General features: G+C 42.5%; 1 protein-coding gene across 1 annotated transcript in view; it reads left to right on the top strand.

Annotated features, from left to right (window-relative positions):
* Window positions 1-20,757, top strand: part of BNIP2 (BCL2 interacting protein 2) — a 105,832-nt gene that overhangs the window by 39,689 nt on the left and 45,386 nt on the right. Inside the window, exons 2-4 of the mRNA XM_068273594.1 lie at window positions 1,294-1,410; window positions 7,221-7,288; window positions 16,829-16,894. Of these exons, the coding sequence (XP_068129695.1) occupies window positions 1,294-1,410; window positions 7,221-7,288; window positions 16,829-16,894 (251 nt within the window). The remainder of the gene's footprint in view (window positions 1-1,293; window positions 1,411-7,220; window positions 7,289-16,828; window positions 16,895-20,757) is intronic.

The following is a 20,757-nucleotide window of genomic DNA, read 5'->3' as shown; positions in this document are numbered from 1 at the left end:
TATCACAATGTATGGCGACAATATTTTATTTGGAAATAAAAGAGCATTTTTTACGTTTTGCATCCATCACTATTTACAAGCTTATATGAAAAAAAAAAATATATAGAACTATTTCATCTTTACATAGATATTTAAAAAGTTTAGACCCTTAGGTGTCCTTTTTTTTTTTTTTTTTTTTTTTTTTTTTTTAATTAAACATTTTATGTGGGTATTTTTGGGAGGGTGGGATGTAAATAGTGTTTTTTATTTGTAAATTTTTTATAAATATTTGTGCATTTTAATTTTTTTTTTACTTTTTAGATGTAGTTTTACTCTTTGGCCACAAGATGGCAAGATGAGTTTGTTTACATGACGTCACTCTAAGCGTACAATGTACGCTTAGAGGAACATAGGAGTCAGAAAAAGCGAAGCTTCCGAGAGAAACTGTCACTTTTTCTGCGGGGCAGAGGAATCGGTGATCGGGCACCATAGCCCGATTCATTGATTCCTGGGCAAACGAATCCGCGGCCGGGAGCGCGCATGTTCTCCTTGACTTATAACTACGTCAAGGAGGACAAAGTGGTTAATTATGCCATCAGAGTGACACATACGCTATATTGTGGGTTTTTTCAGGATAATCTACTGTAATTTTTCAGACTATAAAATGCTCAGGACTAATAAAATGCACCTAGGTTTAGAGGACAAAAACCAGGGGAAATAATGTACTAAACCTGGTGCCTCCATAGTGTAGGAGCAGCTTATGGACCCTTTCCCCCTAATTATTATGCCTTCCCTATATCTACTCTTCCCCCCCCCCCCCCGGTCCTCCTCCTTACCCCTCTGTAACGACTGCATGCAAATGCTAGGGCGCACAGTTTGGGGATGCCAGTGCGGTACAAATACACACACACATACACACACACACACACACACACACACACACACTCCGTGGATGATTGCTGCTATGGCAACAAACGCTCACTATTGGGTGGGTGTACGCGTGTTGGGGCCCGTGTGCACGATTGTAGCAGCAGCAGCAGCTTTGGTGCTGGATGTGAGTCTCACGGCCAGGAATCTCTAGAGTAGCAGATTCAGATGTGAGACTCTTGTCATAGAATCTGAGCTGGTTTTAAACTATTCAATGTTTTGATGCTTTCCGATTGATTGAATACTACAATTCAGTATTGATAGCCCTTAATAATCCTACATAGGAGAATGTGGTTTGTTTTAAATTCATTTTCTGTAAACCTTGTACAGTAAATGTGGTGATATGGCACAGATCTGATCAGTAGTTTTACTTTTCTCATTCTTTAGTCAAGACAAGTTAACTGGATCCTTTGAGAGACAAGAGTCTGTGGCCACAACAGAAGCAAGGCTAAGGATGGAAGGAGTAGAGCTGAAGGAGGAGTGGCAAGATGAAGATTTTCCCAGGTACATGTTTGTTTGTTTCTAAAGAGTGTAAACTGGAAGGCGCTGCCCAAGAATTTATGAAATTTTGAGATTACAAAAATTCTCCCACAATAAGAACTTCCTCCTGCTGCTACCACCTTGGGTGGGGTTACCCCCTTATCCCACCCCAGAAGGAAAAGAGTTTGTACTGAGATAGGAGGTGCGCTGGACTTAAATTATTACAAGCGTATGATTAAAATTGATTTGTATGTTTATTAGTTATAATCAATATATCAACCAATACAATTATAACATACTTTCACGCACACACACATTCATGCATAGAGCGTGCTGGTTCCCCTTTTAAAATGGTATGTATCAACTCTACCCAAACAATTGCTGCAGCACAGGGAGAGGATCAAAAAAATATCTTAAAGTATTGCTTAGAACAGGGTTAAAAAATCATATAAAACAATTGGATCTTTTATGTATAGAAGTGCCAAGAGGATTTGTATCACTATCCTGAGTCTCCAATACTCATTTAGTCCTCGCTACACTGCGCAGCCTTAAACTTGCGTCTGCTAAGTAGATGTTGAATGCGGATTTCAAACAAATGAACAAGTGGCTAGGATCACTCTGCAGTTAAACGGGGCGCCCCTATAACATAGCAGTCAGCAGTTAGATTGACATGTTTCAACGGCTCGGCCGGCTTCATCAGAATCTAAAGATCAACTGGAGGTCGCCATCTTTATATGGGAATAATCAATACTTAGCTCCTCCTACTTCATTAAAGTGATACTACTCTTAACCTAAGCTAAGTATTGATTATTCCCATATAAAGATGGCGACCTCCAGTTGATCTTTAGATTCTGATGAAGACGGCCGAGCCGTTGAAACATCAATCTAACTGCTGACTGCTATGTTATAGGGGCGCCCCGTTTAACTGCAGAGTGATCCTTGCTTCTTTACTATTGCAACCCACGTATTGGAGCCCGGACTGTGCTAGACGGAGAGCATCCGGAGTGGTGGAACGCAAGGTAACCTTTTCAGCAATTCGGCTGAGACGCACTGGGAAGTGACGTCTCTGCCCTAAGATCAGAGAAACCGGAAGTCGCCGATCCAAGCCGGCTCAACTGAAACGCCTGGAGAAAGCTGAAGACCGCTGAAGCGGCGCTGCGGGCTATCTACTGGGGATCACAGGCATACAGAAAATATCCGGTCAGGATGGCCGGACACTAAGAGCTCGTTCAGACGGACGTTTGGAGGCGTCGCGTTCGTTGGCGTTGCGTTCGTGATGCGTTCAGGCTTTCAGTAGCGTTCGCATTGCGTTCGGATGCGGTCGCGTTTTTTCTTCCCCTAGGGGGAAATTACCCGTCGCGGTTAACCACCGCTGGAAGGAACATGTAGCTTCCAGGGGCTCCTTGAACGCCAGTGAAAATCGGGACCCGAACGCCGCGTTTGTGCAAACGCGCATAAAAGCTTGGTACAAACACTCCCATTCACTTGAATGGGAGTGTTTAACGCCAAGCCCCGAACGCTGGCAGTAAACGCTCTGCAAACGTCCGTCTGAACCAGCCCTAACGCTGCGAGTGGTGAGAACTGCTTTGATACCACTTCTTCATTTGTTTGAAATCCGCATTCAACATCTTCTTAGCAGACGCAAGTTTAAGGCTGCGCAGTGTAGCGAGGACTGTATGAGTATTGGAGACTCAGGATAGTGATACAAATCCTCTTGGCACTTCTATACGTAAAAGATCCAATTGTTTTATATGATTTTTTTTAACCCTGTTCTAAGCAATACTTTTTAAGATTTTTTTGATCCTCTCCCTGTGCTGCAGCACTTGTTTGGGTAGAGTTGATACATACCATTTTAAAGGGGAACCAGCACGCTCTATGCATGAATGTGTGTGCGTGAAAGTATGTTATAATTTTATTGGTTGATATATTGATTATAACTAATAAACATACAAATCAATTTTAAACATACGCTTGTAATAATTTAAGTCCAGCGCACCTCCTATCTCAGTACAAACATGTTTGTTTGTTCGGGTTTTTTTTTATCCTTGTGGTTTAACCACTTCAGCACCACAGGGTTTTTTGCTTAAAACCAGAGCAATTTTCACATTTCAGCGCTCCTCCCATTCATTCACCAATAACTTTATTGCTACTCATCAGATGTAAATGAATCTATATCTTGTTTTTTTTACCACAAATTATGCTTTGTGAGGGTGATATTTGCTTTTAGTAATTACGTTATTATCTGTGCATTTTAAAGGGGAAAAAAAAAGAATAAATACACTATTTCTCCATTTCCATCCACTATAGTTTTCAAATAAACAATGTACCATAGGTAATACCCATACATTGTATTTGCTAATTTGTCCTGGTTATCTCAACATTTTAAATAATGTTCCTAGTACAATGTATGGCCGATAATACTGTATATTAGTTTCTGGTTTGTGTTTTTTGCTTTCTCATTGTACTCTATCAGTAATTAAAAGCCTTATCTTCATGATTAACAGTAATACACTCTCATGGCATACATATTTTAAAAGCTAAGTCCCTAGGGTAACTATGTATTCTCTTTTCAATGCTGTCACTTTTGTTGTTTTTACAAGTATTTATTTGGGGGTATAGAGTACATGAAAATAACAGTTTTATTGCTTTTTATTCAGTTTTCGGTAAAAAAAATCACATGACTTAGCCCTCAGTTGTCAAACAACACAAAATCTATTCTCTCACTTGTCACGGTTAAAATGATACCCTATATACATAATCAGATCGCTTATTGGGCATACAGCACACTGTTTTACCACAAGTACGCCTATCTACTCCCCTGAGCTTCATGTGAAGTTTTGTGGGGAGTAGATAAGCGTAGCAAGGGTTTCAAAGTGGTTAAAGTGTACCTGAGCCGAAGCTCGGTTAAAAAGTAAATACTTACCTAAGAAGAGGGAAGCCTCTGGATCATGTAAAGGCTTCCCATGGTGTCCCCCCGGTGTTACTCATGGACTCTCCAAAGATTTCTGACAATGGCTTGTTGGAAATCTGATTGTTGCCACGCTCCTCTTCAAACATGAGTACGGCCATGCCTGTGCTGTAAGCCATAGGCTACTGCACAGGCGCGGATGGTGCCTGTGCCAGGAATGGAGCACGATCTCTATGTTCGAGATGGCGTGAGAAGCCACTGTATGTTCCAGAGACTTCCCTCTTTTTGGGTAAATGTGTATTTCTTCACCTGAGCTTTGGCTCGGGTTCTCTTTAATTCACTGTTTCCAAAGGTTCTATGGTCACAGATGCTAATAACCACTTGTTATTATATCTACCACTTATCCTGCAAAAATCAAGAAAGGACATGATCATTGTAACATTTGCCCCACCTATTAACAGGCCTCTGTTACAGTACTGCCTTTTACACTCCTATCCTCATTAAGAGGGTGAAAATCACTGCATTACCTAACCAATTGTGATATTCTATTTTGGGGACAGGTAAGGCTTTTTTACGTTTTGGAAACATGCTTTGACATAGTTTATCGGTCATGAGCAACCGGAACTGAAGTCTAAGCTCCTTCCAGCTGCTCACTGTGCTAGGCCTGATGCAGAATTTCAGTAACAGCTGGCAGCAGGTACCAGAGGCTTATAGATTAAAGAGGGGGGGGGGGGGGGGGTGAGAGAGCAGAGGATGGAATTTCATTTTGTCTTAAGCATCTTGTTATGTGTATATTTGTCCACTGATTCTGTACTCTCCATGGTTTGCCCTTAGATTTTACACTTAACCTTTTCTTTTCAATATGTTTCTTAAAATTATTTGTAACAAAATAATTTAACTGAACAATAGATTTATTATCTTCAGTCATGGATATAAATGAATAAACAATTATTAAAGTAAATGTCAGGGAAGAAATAAATCCACTTACCCGGTGCTTCCTACATCCCCTGTCAGCCGTCCTGTGTCCTCGTCGCAGCTCCGCTTCACGCTGGTGGCCCTGGGTCCCCTCCGGTGCAAGATGCCGACCTTGGCATCTGCGCCTGCGTACCTTTTTTTTTTTTTATTTCTTCCCTGGACATTCCCTTTAAAGAGACACTGTAACATCAAAAAGTTCTCCTGGGGGGTACTCACCCCGGGATGGGGAAACCTCAGGGTCCCAATGAGGCTTCCCACGCCGTCCTCTGTCCCACAGAGGTCTCGCTGCAGCCCTCCGAACAGTGGCCCGACAAATCCGTCAGCTTGTTCAATATTTAACTTTCCAGGCTCCAGCGGGGGTGCTGTTGCGGCTTTCAGCTCTGAAGTAGACGGAAATACCCGATCTCAGTCGGGTCCGCTCTACTGCGCAGGCACCGGAGACTTGCGCCTGCGCAGCAGAGCAGACCTGTCGGCGTTCGGGTATTTCCGCCTATTTCAGAGCCACGCCTGCGCAGGAGCCGGGAAGGCAAATAATTACATCGCTGCTGTTCGGAGGGCTGCAGCGAGACCCCCGTGGGACAGAGGACGGCGTGGGAAGCCTCATTGGGACCCTGAGGCTTCCCCCCTCCCGAGGTGAGTACCCCCCAGGGAACATTTTCATGTTACAGGTTTTCTTTAAAGAGTACAGAAAAAGAGAAATAGAAATACTTGTAGCATACTGCTTATTAAAGTTTAGTAGGTACAATATGATTACCGTAGTTCCCTTGGGAACAGTCTTTGGCTGCCTATCACTTAATTTTTCAGTGAAAAGCTTTCCTGTTTATTGCCAAGACTGTAAAGTGAATCATGTTTCTGAGGTAACACAGGGTTATGAGATTGTATGGCATTCAGTAAGCAGTGAGATGGTTAATATCTAGTAGACATGCTCATTCGTGCATGTATGGAAATGCTGAAAGGCTTAGTCACATGATTATACACTAGAGCGTATCCTGTAATTTATACTGCTTGCCACAGGGTAGGACTGATGCATCTAAGCAATAAGAGATGCTACCTCTTTGTCTTTGTTCTAGCACAAAGCAGAACAGATTTATCTAAAATGGCACCATTTCTATAGTAGCCTGTTGGATCTGTAATGAAATAAGAGATCTGCTCACTTGCCACTCAAATTTTGTTCCAGATGTTAGAATTCCAGAATCTGCTTCAAGGGTGTAAGCCCTAGTGAAATTATAAAGATGCTATTTTGTCCTGTTCTGTGTTTTATTAGAAGCAGTAATGATTCCCGCTAAAGGTTCAGTAGTAGGAATCGAGAGAGAGAGCAGCACACCATCATTCCATTGTATAAAGGGTGCTTAGTCAAATGAAACTTCCACTTCACACACACAAAGAGATGGAGAGTATTGGGAAGTGCAGCATCCAGTATTTTTTTTTTTTTTGTCACCCATTACATCACCTTTGCATAATCACTTGTTTTGCCATAGAGTTAGGGCTGGTTCAGACGGGCGCTTGTGGAGCGTTTACTGCCAGCGTTCGGGGCTTGGCGTTAAACGCTCCCATTCAAGTGAATGGGAGCGTTTGTACCAAGCTTTCACGCGTGTTTACATGAACGCGGCATTCGGGTCCCGATTTTCACTGGCGTTCAAGGAGCCCCTGGAAGCTACATGTTGCTTCCAGGGGCGGTTAACCGCGACGGGTAATGTCCCCCTAGGGGAAGGAAAAACGCGACCGCATCCGAACGCAACGCGAACGCTGCTGAAAGCCCGAACGCATTGCCACCGCAAAGCCAATGAACGAGACTCCTCCAAACGTCCGTCTGAACCAGCCCTTAAATATAGCCCCAATGTGAACACTATCTTTCAATATTTACATAGAGAAGGTCTTCTAAATGGTTAACCCTTTTATTTAGCCATTGTGAATATTTTTGATTTATTTATTTTTTTGCTCTGTTGCTCAGGCCACTTCCAGAAGATGACCATATTGAAGGAGATTACTTATCTGGTATGGACAGCCAGGGAAGGCCAGGTAGGAGTACTTTGCCTTCATACATTCAAGATTATATCAGATTGCGTATTATGTGCACATAAGGTATACAAATTATTTTGTTAATCCTTCTGGCAAGTTTTTTAGTATCTGAAAATAAGCCACCTGTTCGTGAAAGTATACCCTAGACTGAAAAATAACTTCTATTTTCGGTGACTAAGTATTTGACTGCATTGTTGTTGTTCATCTGCTGCTTCATGCCTGTAGAAGCCATTTTTCTTATTTTTTCTTAAGGTTTGCAACTACCGTGTAATTACATCCAATAAGAACATTGAATCTGATGAAAATCTATGAAAAGCTAAGACATCCCTGATAGTTGACTTGAAAAATTGGTCAGATATAACAACGTGGATTATGGGATTGGAGTACCCAGAACAATGGATTTTAACTGTGGTCACAGTGAATAGGAGCAAACTCATCCTGAACTGCGAAATACACAAGACTGTCAGTTGTTCTACAACCTTCTTTTTACTAATCACAGGTTAGGGGGAAATACCCGTGTTTCCCAGAAAGTAAAACACTGTCTTATAATAAATTTGCCTCCAAAGAATGTGGTAGGGCTTATTTTTGGGGAGGGCTTATATTTTTCGGCAACAACTGCAGCAACCACAACTACTGCCACTGGAGTGACAGACTAACAGCCACAGAGCGTGAAAGCTTAGGTGAATTGGACAAATCCACAAGGTAAATCAGCAAGGCGGACGGGTGGCATTTTGCTTAGCTGATGTTAGCTAACAGGTATAGGAGCAAGGGCGGTGAGCAGTGCAGAGTAACTACCGGTACCGTAATAACTAATGTACCTGGTGCAAGTGAGCTGGCAGAAGTGCGGAAAGTGGAAGCAACATTGGTGGGCAATAACGGCGGGTGGAGAGCGTCTGACAACTAGCGTTATACCACCAGGAAAAGGTGATCTTGAGGTGCCTGAAGCGCCCGAGCAGATAATCCAGCAGCATGACGGCATACAAGATCTGCCTGGCTAAAGTGAGCTGGCAGCAGCGGCAACTTCCCTCTCATTCCTCTCCCTCCTTGTCACATCCGTTCAGCTCTCACGCTATAGCGTCCCTCATCACAAGCAGGAAGGGATGTAATCCCACGGCAGCTGAAGTCTGTGAAAAAGTATAGCGTCCCACCACTATATATAGCTAGGTCTTATTTTCGGAGGGTGGCTTATATTTCAAGCATACTTGAAATATAAGATAGGTCTTATCTTTGGGGGAGGTCTTGTTTTAAGGGAAAGACAGAAGTTGTCTATAGCACTCTCACCTTGCATTTCTGGGTCCCCGGTTCAAATCCTAGTCAGGGCACTATCTGCATATGTTTACTCCGGGCACTCTGGTTTGCTCCCACATCCCAACAACATACAGATAACTTAATTGGCTCCCCCCCCCCCCCCAAATTGTCTCTTGACTATGATGGACATATGAATAGGTTGGGTATTAGATTGTGAGACCTTCTGAGGGACAGTTACTGACCAGACTAAATACTCTGTAAAAGTGCTGCAGAAGATGTCAGCACTATATAAATAACAGAACATTGTAGATAATCATGCTTGTAATCAGATGATCAGATAATAACTTGGATGCACATGTAAAAATCATGCTTCATACATCCCTGATGTTATTGCTTAGCTAAGTGGCTAAAGCCATAATTGAGTCTGTTAAAATAAGGTGGGAATAGCATTGATCTTTTACAGGGTAAGAACATTTCTTAAATAACAATGTTGAATCATTATACAGTATGAATCCACTATGAAGAGGTTTACTGTAACTCGTACATTACCTAAAACCTAATTTAAAACGGTTATATAATGGAGCAAGTTATTTATAGTGACGTCAGAGACATGCATACATTTCTGATGCAAGTTTCACAGCGAGGGCCACTTCCTCAGAGATTCTACCACCAAATGGATCAAATCTCATAGCGTAAATGTATCAGATGTGAGAAAATTGTTCCTGTATCACACTTTACAGGTTCCATTGTGAACTAATTACATATCCGCAATATGGAAAATGCTTGCAAGGTGGTGTTTTGGGATGTGCAGCAAATAAATGTAAGAAAAGGAGACTGGCCTTTTTATACAACAACAGAGTGCAAATTACAGTATTGGGTGTATGCAAGAGTTGTAGACAAAGCACCAAATCGAGGCCTGATGACTGATCTGTACATGCTGCTGTCCCACCCTGAGTCATAACTCTTAATGTATCAGTTTCAATGTTAAACAATGGTGCATATTATGTAAAGCAGACTCAGAGACTTGCAGATGTGCCTGACACCGTGTAGATTGCTTCCTCAGAGACTTTACAGGCAGACTGACCAAATCTCATAGAATTGGTGTAAAGGTGGCCACTAACGATACGATTTTCCGAACAATCATTTACAAACCATTCTTCGCATGACTGATAAGATATGATCGTTTGGGACCACTAATGGACAAAAACTCCTAACCAATCCAGTCGGATTAATGAAATCGATCCTTTCATTTGGCAAATTGTACCATTAGTGGCCGGGCGGCCACCTTAATTATGTAAAAGATCAGCTCCAGTCACACCTTATTTTTACAGTGTCAAAGTCTGTTCTCAAAGCCATCTTGCTTACCAACACCACAAGAGTGTTTACTGTCTTGGATATTCCACATCCATATTCCCCGTTGTCTAATAAGGTGGGTGGGAGTTGCTCTTCATACTAGATTTCCCTTAATTGATAGGACATGCCTACTCCTACTACTACCTATAGACTTTATTACATTCAGTTTGATACGTGACTGCAATATTTTTTCCTGAACTACTTCAGGCATTCAGAATGTGGCTGTCACTACCTCCTTTACATTATTGAAGGGGAAATCGCATCTCTTTGTGTAAATGTCCCAATTTGTAGTTAAAAGCTGAAATGCAAGTTAAGCCTAGTCAATCTTCACCGCTCCACAGATCCTTTTTCAAGCACATAAAATATAGGTTCATGCTTGTGTCCCTTTCTACTGATGGAAGCCACAGTTGCAATCAAGCTGTCTGGGAAATCCACATTCCTTAAGGTAGCCATACACTGGGCGATTTGCCAGCAGATTCGACCAACAGATGGATCCCTCTCTGATCGAATCGGATTAGAGAGGGATCGTATGGCTGCCTTAACTGCAAACAGATTGTGAATCGATTTTAGCATGAAACCGATCACAATCTGTGGAGCTGCCGCCTGCCCGCCAGCTATACATTACCTGTTTCGGCCGGCGCGACTCCCCCGGTCACCGCTGTCTTCTTCTCCGCGCTGGTCTCTGGTCCGGCTGGCTTGCTTCACTTAACTTTCTGTTCAGGGGAAGTTTAAACAGTAAAGGGCGGTCTACTGTTTAAACTTCCTGCCGGGACAGGAAGTTCAGTGAAGCAAGCCAGCCGGACCGTAGACCAGCGTGGAGAAGAAGACAGTGGAGACCGGGGGAGTCACGCCAGCCGGAACAGGTAATGTATCTCCGCTGTATTGCGTCGGTCATCGGGCATTCGAACGCCGCTATCGATGCACACCCGACCCGCCGGCGATCGAGAAAAATCTTTTGCACGGACAGATCGATGGGAACGATTGATTTCGGATGGAAACCGATCGTTCTGTCAGCGTTTGCACGAAGATGTCACAGCAGATTTGATTACAATGATCAAATCTGCTGTATATTGGCGGGAAAATCGTTAGGTGTTAGGTTAGGGCCCCTTTAAACTGCTTCCGGACCACTTTAATTGAAATCTATGCCCTGTTTGAGTTCTGTTATTCCTGCGGGGTGTAGATTTCAATTAGCCTGCCACATTCTCCCACCAATTGCTCCACTGCAGTCCACTCGCTCTGCTGTCGCTATGACAGCAGATCTCTGAGCCAGTCAGGAGCCGATTTCATTGACTCTGAACCCCGTGATCGCTGTAAGCCAGTCTCATCGGCTCACATTAATCATAGGGTCAGGAGCCAATGAAATCTGCTCCTGACCGGCTCACGGAGCTCTGCTGTCATAGCAACGGAAGAGATGTGCGTCCATGCGATGTGGCGTCAGTTGGCTCCATTTTTTTGTAGGACCTGCATCAGAGATTGCTGGTGACGAACTGGTTAAATGTGAATTCTAGCAAGGCTAGATGTGGCAACAAATTGTGCACAGGGTATGAAAATGAGCGGGGAGAGAAGACACGGCAGCCTAGATACTCATACATGATAAATAAAACCTTAAAATACTAAAGAAGTAAAAAAACATTCTCCCTAGACAATGAACATACAGTAATGGACAAAAGTTTGGGCAGTAATACAAATGTGTTTTGCAAAGTTTGCTACTTCTGCATTTAAAAAAAAATCTTATATGTTTCTATTGTATGCTCTGGCATGCTGGATATCTGTTTTCGTAACAATTTCTGACTGATGGTGATTTATCATTGCCTTAGTATCTGGTGTTGATGATCACAGTTAGTAGGCTTCTTCGTCTTTCTCCTTTAACTTGTGAACTCCATCATACTGGAAAATTCACAGATCATCATCAAACTGCACTTGGATTGTGTATGTGAAAATCCATTAGAATACACCAGCAAATCTTTAGCATCAAAGCCATTTCAGTAGGAGATTTTCAGTTTCTGAAGTTGAAACCTGCCTGTGTCATTCTAATTAGGTAGGTCCTTGACAGGCACTGAACTGCTGATCACAATAAGCCTTTTCTTGGACTTTAAAGGAAAAAAAATGCCTCTCCTTAGCTATGCAAAATAACTTTGTAAATTATATGTTAAGCATTTCAGAGGCCTAATTAACTTGAAGAGAATTCTTAGGCTCTCTGTACATGATCCTCTGTATGCACCACAAATGTAATATGCAAATGCTTTGTGCACATACTGCAGCTGTACGGCATTCCTATAGCAATGCATCTGTGTTTTGTTTTTTATGCAGCAAAATGGAACATGCTGTGATTAGAAAACTGCAATGCAGTGCTACACTACTGTGCTTGAACTGTCCATGTACACTGGCCCTGTGAACACCTGAAGTAAGGAGGATATGGAGGCTGCCATACTTATTTCCTTTTAAACAATACAAATTTTCTGAATGTCCTGATCCTCTGCCTCTAATACATTTAGCCATACACGCTGGACAAGCATGCAAATCTGGTACGCTGACTGAAATCTGACTGGATTAGCTGCATGCTTGTTTCAAGTGTGTGAGTAAGACACTTCTGATACCATAAAGCTTGACAGGACTGCCAGGCAACTGGTATGGTTTTAAAGGAAGTAAATATGGCAACCTCCAAATCCCTTTCACTTCAGGTGTCCTGGCTGCACAGAGTTGCGTTCTACTCAATGGCCCCCACGCCACCCCTATTTATAGTGAAACTCTGCCCGAGGGAGGGGGCATGCAGGACACAGCTAATCCTCTGTGTTCCTAACAGTCTGTCTGGTGGAAGTGCCATAACCAATCATTGAATTAGTTTAGGTATTGAACATGACTATCAAGGGTTTATGTTCTATGTAACAATTGGCTCAATGAGAGTGCAGTTGTCATATTGCACAGAAGTGCACTTCAAGCTTCGATTCACTACTGGAAATTTGGTTGCAAATTTGAAATGGAAAGTACATTTTAAATACACAAAAATTAATTAAATGTAGTTTAATTTTTATATTACAGCAAAATCCCTGTTATTCAGAAGTCTCAACTAACCGACATGCCCGATGGATAATGGGAACCTTTTTTTTGGGGGGGGGGTGTTGTTGGGTTTAAAGGCATTAAAATACTGACCAAGCCTTCATGGGCATCTTGTAGTCTCCCTGCAGCTCCTAGCAGCTTTCTAGCGTTTGTGCACGGAAGCCAGCGTGATGTGGTTCAGGTGACACACCAGCTTAGATGCACGAAGGAGGTCGAAAAGCCTTTAGGAGCTGAAGGAGGACTACAAGACATCTCTGGAAGCTTGGTGAGTATTTTAGGGAGAAGCTTGTGCTATTTTGTCTGGTTGCTCAAGCAACCGGCAAGCACATGCATCAGACATGTGCTGGATACCGTGGACTCAGCTGTATCTATATGTCTGATGATCTCATTTCTAAAGCTCTACTTCATGACACCAGCTTTTCATTGTCTTATAACTACTAAACGTGCATATAAGATACTTGCTTTCCTGTCACATCTGAGGTGTTGTGCTTATAACACTTTATATTGTACAACTTCTCAGTGTGTGTGTATAGGGCACCTGCTGTGTGACCTCAGGCCCACAGAAATGTCTTTAAATATAGCTATACAGTTTTATACGATTAGTTGGTTGCTCCGCTGATCAGAAAGTGATCCATTATATAATAACTAATTCATCATCCTTCACAGCTTTCAGTGTTGAAAAGAGTTTAGCAGAAATTGTAGCTACAATGACGTACTGGTTTTGTGCTCCTTAAAGGAGAACTGTAGTGAGAGTTATATGGAGGCTGCCATATATTTCCTTTTAAGCAATACCAGTTGCCTGGCTAACCTGCAGATCCTTTGCCTCTAATACTTTTAGCCCTAGCCCCTGAACTAGCATACAGCAGATCAGGTGTTTCTGACATATTTGTCAGATCTGACAAGATTAGCTGCATGCTTGTTTCTGTTGTGATTCACACTACTGCAGGCAAATGGCTCAGCAGGGCTGCCAGGCAACTGGTATTGCTTAAAAGGAAATAAATATGGCAGCCTCCACATACTTCTCACTACAGTTCTCCTTTAACACAATATAAAAAACCCAACAACAACAAAAACACCTTGATTAACATGCTGTCTGATGAAGCAAAATGTATTACCACACCTACTCATGTTTCTAGTGGATAAACTGTCTGCAATTGATAGTAAGTTGATTGATCAGAAAGGAAACCTTGTAATTTATTATCCATAAAGAAGCCTTTAAAAAAAAAAAGCAAGAAAGCTGACGCTGAATAACTCAATGGTAGATTTGATCAAATCGGGCGGAATAAATAAATAAAAGAATCGCCCATATATGGCTGCATTTACCAATGTTCCAAACTGATTTCAGAAAGCAGGACACCTTTTGGAGCTCCCATGAGGTAGCCTCTTGGGCATGCCTAGCTGGTCGTAACTAACCCTGCCAATAATGGTGGTAGACACCCGCCTTCACCTCCAGTGTCTGCGAGCACAAGTTGGAGCCATATGATTGTTAACGGATGCTGGTGGGGGGAGGTAGCTGTACACTTGCTAGACTCTCAGGCAAGGAGGCCAAATTCCATCTAGCATGCGTACAATTCTTTTCAGTTGACAGGATGGAAGCTTGAGGGCCCTTTTACACTTAATGCGTTGGTGTGCATTGGTACGTGGTTTTTCCATAGCAGTGCCTTGTGAAAAATATTTCAGTTAACCACCTGATGACCCAGCCTTTACCCCCCCTTAAGGACCAGCGCTGATTTCGCTGATCTGTGCTGGGTGGGCTCTACAGCCCCCAGCACAGATCAGACACCAGACAGAGCGACCAGATCACCCCCCTTTTTTCCCCACTAGGGGGATGATGTGCTGGGGGAGGGGGGTTTGATCGCTCCTGCCTGCGTGTGGCTGGCAGGGGGGGGCACCTCAAAGCCCCCTCCACCGCAGGATTCCCCCTCTCCCTCTCCTCCCCCCCCCCCCCCCCCCTTTCCCCGGAGATCGGAGGCTGCACAGGAACGGATCTGTCCTGTGCAGCCTCTAGAAGGCTCCTGCCTGTCATGTGACAGCGATCCCCGTCCGCTGATTGGCCGGGGATCGCTGATCTAGTACAACGCTGCTACTGTTAGCAGCGTTGTACAAATGTAAACAAAGCAGATTATTTCCGCTTTTGTTTACATTTAGCCTGCGATCGGTGGCCCGCAGGCTATTCACGGAGCTCCCCCGCCGTGAATTGCCAGGAAGCAGCCGCTTGCGCGAGCGGCTGTTTCCTGATTAATTAGCCTGCAGCCGGCGACGCAGATATGCGTCGCTGGTCCTGCAGCTGCCACTTTGCAGACGCGCGTTACGAGTGTGCGGTCGGCAAGTGGTTAAAATGCGTATAGTATGAATGGAGCCATAGGAAAACATGGGCATTACTTTGAAAATCAGTTTTTTTTCAGTTATAACTGAGAGCAAGATCAAGTGTAAAAGGGCCTAAGGCCTCTTGCACACTGCAAGCGATTCCGATTCAGATTCCGCTTTTTAATCGGTTTTTACATCAGATTCAGATTCCGATTTGCAGTGTGCAGGGAGCAAACTGCAAATCAAAATCGGATGTAAAAACTGATTAAAAAGCGGAATCTGAATCGGAATCGCTTGCAATGTGCAAGAGGCCTAAGTGTCTTCCTTCAGTAAACTAAGTGAGGAAGACTAAAGGTACCCATTTGTCAGGCAATGTGTGGGCAGATCTACCATGAGGCCGATCTCTTTTCGATTGAACCTAATCAGAAAGAGATCTGTTGCCTGTCTGTACACCGCAGACCGATATCCGATAGATTTCAGCAGGAAATCTATTAAGCCCAATCTACACGATACGATTCTTTGTACGATTCGATTACGATTCTATTTACGATCCGATTAAATCCGACATGTCCGATCAGGATTCAATTCAATTCGTTTTGCCATTGCAAAACAATGGCAAATCGAATTGAATCAAATCGAATACCGATCGGACATGTCGGATTTAATCGAATCGTATTGTGTAGATTGGGCTTTAGAAATCTCCCTAGCAGCAATGCCTGCCTTGCCGGCCCACAAGTTTACACGTGGCACAGACACGTGTGTTAACGAGTGGGACAACGGAAGACAACAACAATCACTGCAGTGGGACAGGTGCGAATTTACAGAACAAGGACACCGGAGGTGAAGGGACATTTTACACTTTGGGGACAGCAGCTAACGGTTCCAACGTGTACATAGGTCATTGTGATATTAAATGACGTTACCATCATGCATCCAATCAAGCACATTCAACCGAGATTTTCCAGCATGTCTGATGGATGCATTTGACTAATTAAATCATCGATTGGGTGGGCGTGTTGCAGCACAGATTTTCATCCGATTTTGATAAAAATTAAAATTAGATGATTGATCGGCTAGATATATGGCCACCTTTATGGGGCAACTATAATTCTCTCATAACTGCCCCTGCGCGTTTTTTAGTGTAGTGCACATGGTAAAAAATATTCACTTCCTTGTGTAGGTGACTGTTTCTCCAGGTCCGCAGTACTGAATGACCCTATCTCATGAAATGTATTGAGATGGCAAAAGTGTAATGTTATACTTGCACTGAGAAGCTTTCAGCTGCAGACCTCTGCATACCCTGGCAGATGCTGGCTGGCAAAGCATGATGCGGCTTTTAGCATAACAGCTGGAAAGCTTCAGAAATTTTAAGTGATGATTCAGGATCTCTGTCACAAGTGTTTGTTTTAAAACCTTCATCTGTACTGGAAAAAAAGTAAAGGTCATTAGAGTGAATTAAGCTTCAATTTAATCTGTGTTTTGAGTTCCGATCATGTAATACTTAATTTTACCTCTAATTCTTTTCAACTGTCTCTTGTTTTATGTCCCTCTGTTGACCCTGTCTGTCTGCTTTAGCTTGGGCATTTCCAGTACTGGATCAATCAGTTTATTGTATGCCTTACTCAGCATCTCATAACTCACGCAAGTATCTACCTCCTAGCTTTATCTGCATGTTACTTGATCTACTTGTCTGTGCCTGCTAAATTCACTGTGTGTGGATCCTCCTTTTGTCTGCACCCTCATGATTCACTTTTCCTCTGGGATAGAATATGAAGCACACCTTTTTGTCTTCACCTCTAAGTAATAAAATAGAAAGTAAATCTGTCACCTGTTCAGATATCTGTCCCGGCCTAAAGGGAATATACAGTGTTTGGAGCACAAATGTTTACATCCTGTGCTTTGCATTAAAAAGTAAATTTGTTTAAAATTAAGAACACTTGGATTACCAGCTAACTTTTTTAAAACACACCTGAACTGATAATAAATTGATGAGATAAACTATTGTATCCTCCGCCTCCTAAAAAAACTGTTTTATACTGTATTCTGTTTACAAGCTAAAAAAGTGGGTTTATGGTTTATCTCCTTAGCTGGATGACAGTCTTTTAATGTCTGGGAGATGCAATCTATGAACCATTAACCTTTTTGTTTTATCAATTTCCTGCACTCAGAGGCTGTTCTCACGTAGGCGAGATTTGTATGGCTGTAAATAGGGTTGACCTAGTCCAACTAAGTCCCAACTCGAAAGAAATTGTCATTTACATACCTGAATGTTTAATCCTTTCAGTAGGCAAAAAAAAAATTGCACAGCCTACTTATATGTAGGAATGGGACTATACATACACTTGCTTATCTCATCATGTCACATGTCAGTTCAGGTACCCTTTAAAGTACCCCTAAGCATAAAAAAGGTTTAAGGTAAGCCTATGGTGAGCTAAATGGCCGTCAGGTAACGTTGTTTACACTGCATCTTGTCTTCAGGGTCTCTCCTGTTCCCTCCTGTCCACACATTTGACTAGCTATCACAGACGAATAGTCCAGAGGAAGTCCCAGTAATCGTGCAAGAGCGATTTAAAAGTATTCATGTGCAAGTTCTGGACTGCACGTGATCAGTGAAGGGATAGTGCACAGTCGCTTTCTTTCACTGCACGTCTGGTTTGGAACTTGCATATGCAAGGGTCAGAATCTCTTGTTCAACACCCAGGTGAATGGTGAACATCGAGGAGGCTGGGGGGGCACTACCTGGAAACACGGAGCAGGTGGGACACTGATGATGATGACGAGCAGTTGAAGGATGGTCGGGTGAGTGCACTTGCCCACCACTATTCTATTTTTTAATCTATATGCACACATCAGGTTTTCTTTAAAGAGAACCCAAAGCGGGTATTTTGAAGCTTAAGAGAACACAGAGGCATGTCCTGTGCATAATCACATGCCTCTGTCTCGCTATTGCCACCACTAGAGTCCCCCTATAAAAAGTGCCAGGCTAGCGACAATCTCCTTGTCGCTAGCCTTCTGTTGACCTGCAGACTGTCATTCAATCCATGCTTCCTTGCCTCTGTCTCCGCCGCTGCACACCTCTGTGAGCTTCCTCTAAACGAAAGCTAAGCCGCGACCTGGGAAGTACGTCCTGGGGCGTGGCTTAGCTTCCGATTGGAGGAAGCTCACAGAGGTGGGCAGTGGAGGGGACAGAGGTCGAGGAGCGCAGATCGAATGACAGTCTGCAGGTAACTAGAAGGCTAGCGACAAGGACACAGCAGACCCCAGGGGGCCTAGAGGTGGCAATAGCGAGACACAGAGGCATGTGATTATGCACAGGACATGCCTCTGTGTTCTCTTAAGCTTCAAAATACCCGCCTCGGGTTCTCTTTAAGCTTCACTTGCTGATTTCTCTAGTTCTTAGAGCAGAAGATTTGTATTTAAACCATGGAATGATAAAGTGTCTTCTTCAAACTCATTGACTTATAACCAGGCCCCCCACTGTTCTCTATTGTTGAGTAGAGAATGCACCTTTTACACAACTACCTGCTCAATACAAATTCCAGCTAGCAAATCAATCATTCTAACCATTGGGCAGTTTTTCAACTCCTAACACCGCGGGTGTTCAAAAATTGATCAAAGACCAGCTTGTTCAATTTAATAGCTGCTCTTTCCATTTCTTTGTAAGTCAAGATTTGCATAGTAGTCATTTTCCTCTGCAGTATATAGTGCACTAGTTAAAGGCACGACCAGGATTTAAATCCTGACCAGAGCCAGAACCTATCCAATCAGGAGTCCTTGGACAAAACTCTCCAATGCTCCAGGGTGGCCCGATGAGCATGTCTTAAACTGCTGCAGCTCTCAAGCAATTTGAGTCCGACAAGAGAAAAGTGCTATTCAAACACTGGCATTTAATTTTATTTTGTTAGCTTGGCTTTTTACTGCACTAATTAATAAAACTGTTGTGGGCAGCAATTCGGTTGATTCTTAACCCATTCGCGTTCCGTCGTTTTCACTTGAGAAATGTTCACCTCCCATTCATTAGCCTATAACTTTATCACTACGTATCACAATGAACTGATCTATATCTTGTTTTTCCCGCCACCAATTAGGCTTTCTTTGGGGGGTACATTTTGCTAAGAGCCACTTTACTGTAAATGCATTTTAACAGGAAGAATAAGAAAAAACGGAAAAAATCGATTATTTCTCAGTTTTCAGCCATTATAGTTTTAAAATAATACATGCCTCCATAATTAAAACTCACGTATTGTATTTGTCCATATGTCCTGGTTATTACACAGTTAAAATTATGTCCCTATCACCATGTATGGCGACAATATTTTATTTGGAAATAAAGGTGCATTTTTTCCGTTTTGCATCTATCACTATTTACAAGTTTAAAATAATAAAAATATAGAAATATTTCATCTTAACATTGATATTTAAAAAGTTTAGACCTTTTTTTTTATTGTAATTTTTTTTTTTATATTAAACATTGTATTTGGGTAGTTTTGGGAGGGTGGGAGGTAAACAATATGTTTATAATGTAAATGTGTGTTGATTTTCATTTTTTTTAACTTTTAGTTGTAGTATTACTTTTTGGCCACAAGGTGGCGGCCATGAGTTTGTTTACATGACGTCACTCTAAGCGTAACAAACGCTTAGAGCGACGCATGGGGGAGGTAACAGCCAGAAAAGGCGCAGCTTCCGAGAGAAGCTGTCGCTTTTTCAGCGGGGGAGAGGAATCAGTGATCGGGTTCCATAGCATCACATCACGTTAAGTGTGCATGTATCCATAGACTTGCATGGCCCTTGTGGCGGGGAAGTGTAACGTTTAGACACAGTGGCCATGGAAAAAAGCAGCCTAAAAGTTTAATTTGTAGTATTTTTTTCCAGGGCTGTGGAGTCGGAGTCGTGGAGTCGGGCAATTTTGGGTGCCTGGAGTCGGAGTCGGGAAAAAATGCACCGACTCCTAATGAATTTGTAACTGTAATTAAAATAGAAAATATGATAAAATGTTCTATTTCTCAGATAATAGTCATTAAAAATAATGTACCGGTATATATACAGTATATATACAGTAATAGCTGTGCTTAGTCCACAAAAATGAAATAAACCAATCAAAATTAGTTACTTGTGCTGCATCAATAAAGCAGTCCCCGTATTTTTAAGGTCAGATATACATATCTGATTGTGACTGTATATATGATGTGTACACAGGAATCTCTAATATATACTAAATAACATCTATGCTGTAAGAATAAAGCCTGATGTGTAGCTGTGTCACTAATAGAGATGGTCAACGAGATGGAAATAATTCTGCATTGATGCTGATTTATGCAAATGTATGCACTCCCTTTGCTGATGAAATCAAATAATGTGATAGGTTATTAAAATTTAGTTTGGTCACTACAAATTAAAGGGTAACTGAGACGGATGAAAAGTAAAGTTTTATACATACCTGGGGCTTCCTCCAGCCCCCTTCAGGCTAATCAGTCCCTCGCTGTCCTCCACCACCCGGATCTTCT

Source organism: Hyperolius riggenbachi, chromosome 3 (genome assembly GCF_040937935.1).
Source record: "Hyperolius riggenbachi isolate aHypRig1 chromosome 3, aHypRig1.pri, whole genome shotgun sequence".
In the NCBI taxonomy this organism is placed as follows: Eukaryota; Metazoa; Chordata; class Amphibia; order Anura; family Hyperoliidae; genus Hyperolius; species Hyperolius riggenbachi.
The sequence above is the reverse complement of the archived record's forward strand: the minus strand, read 5'-3'. Positions and strand labels throughout refer to the sequence as shown.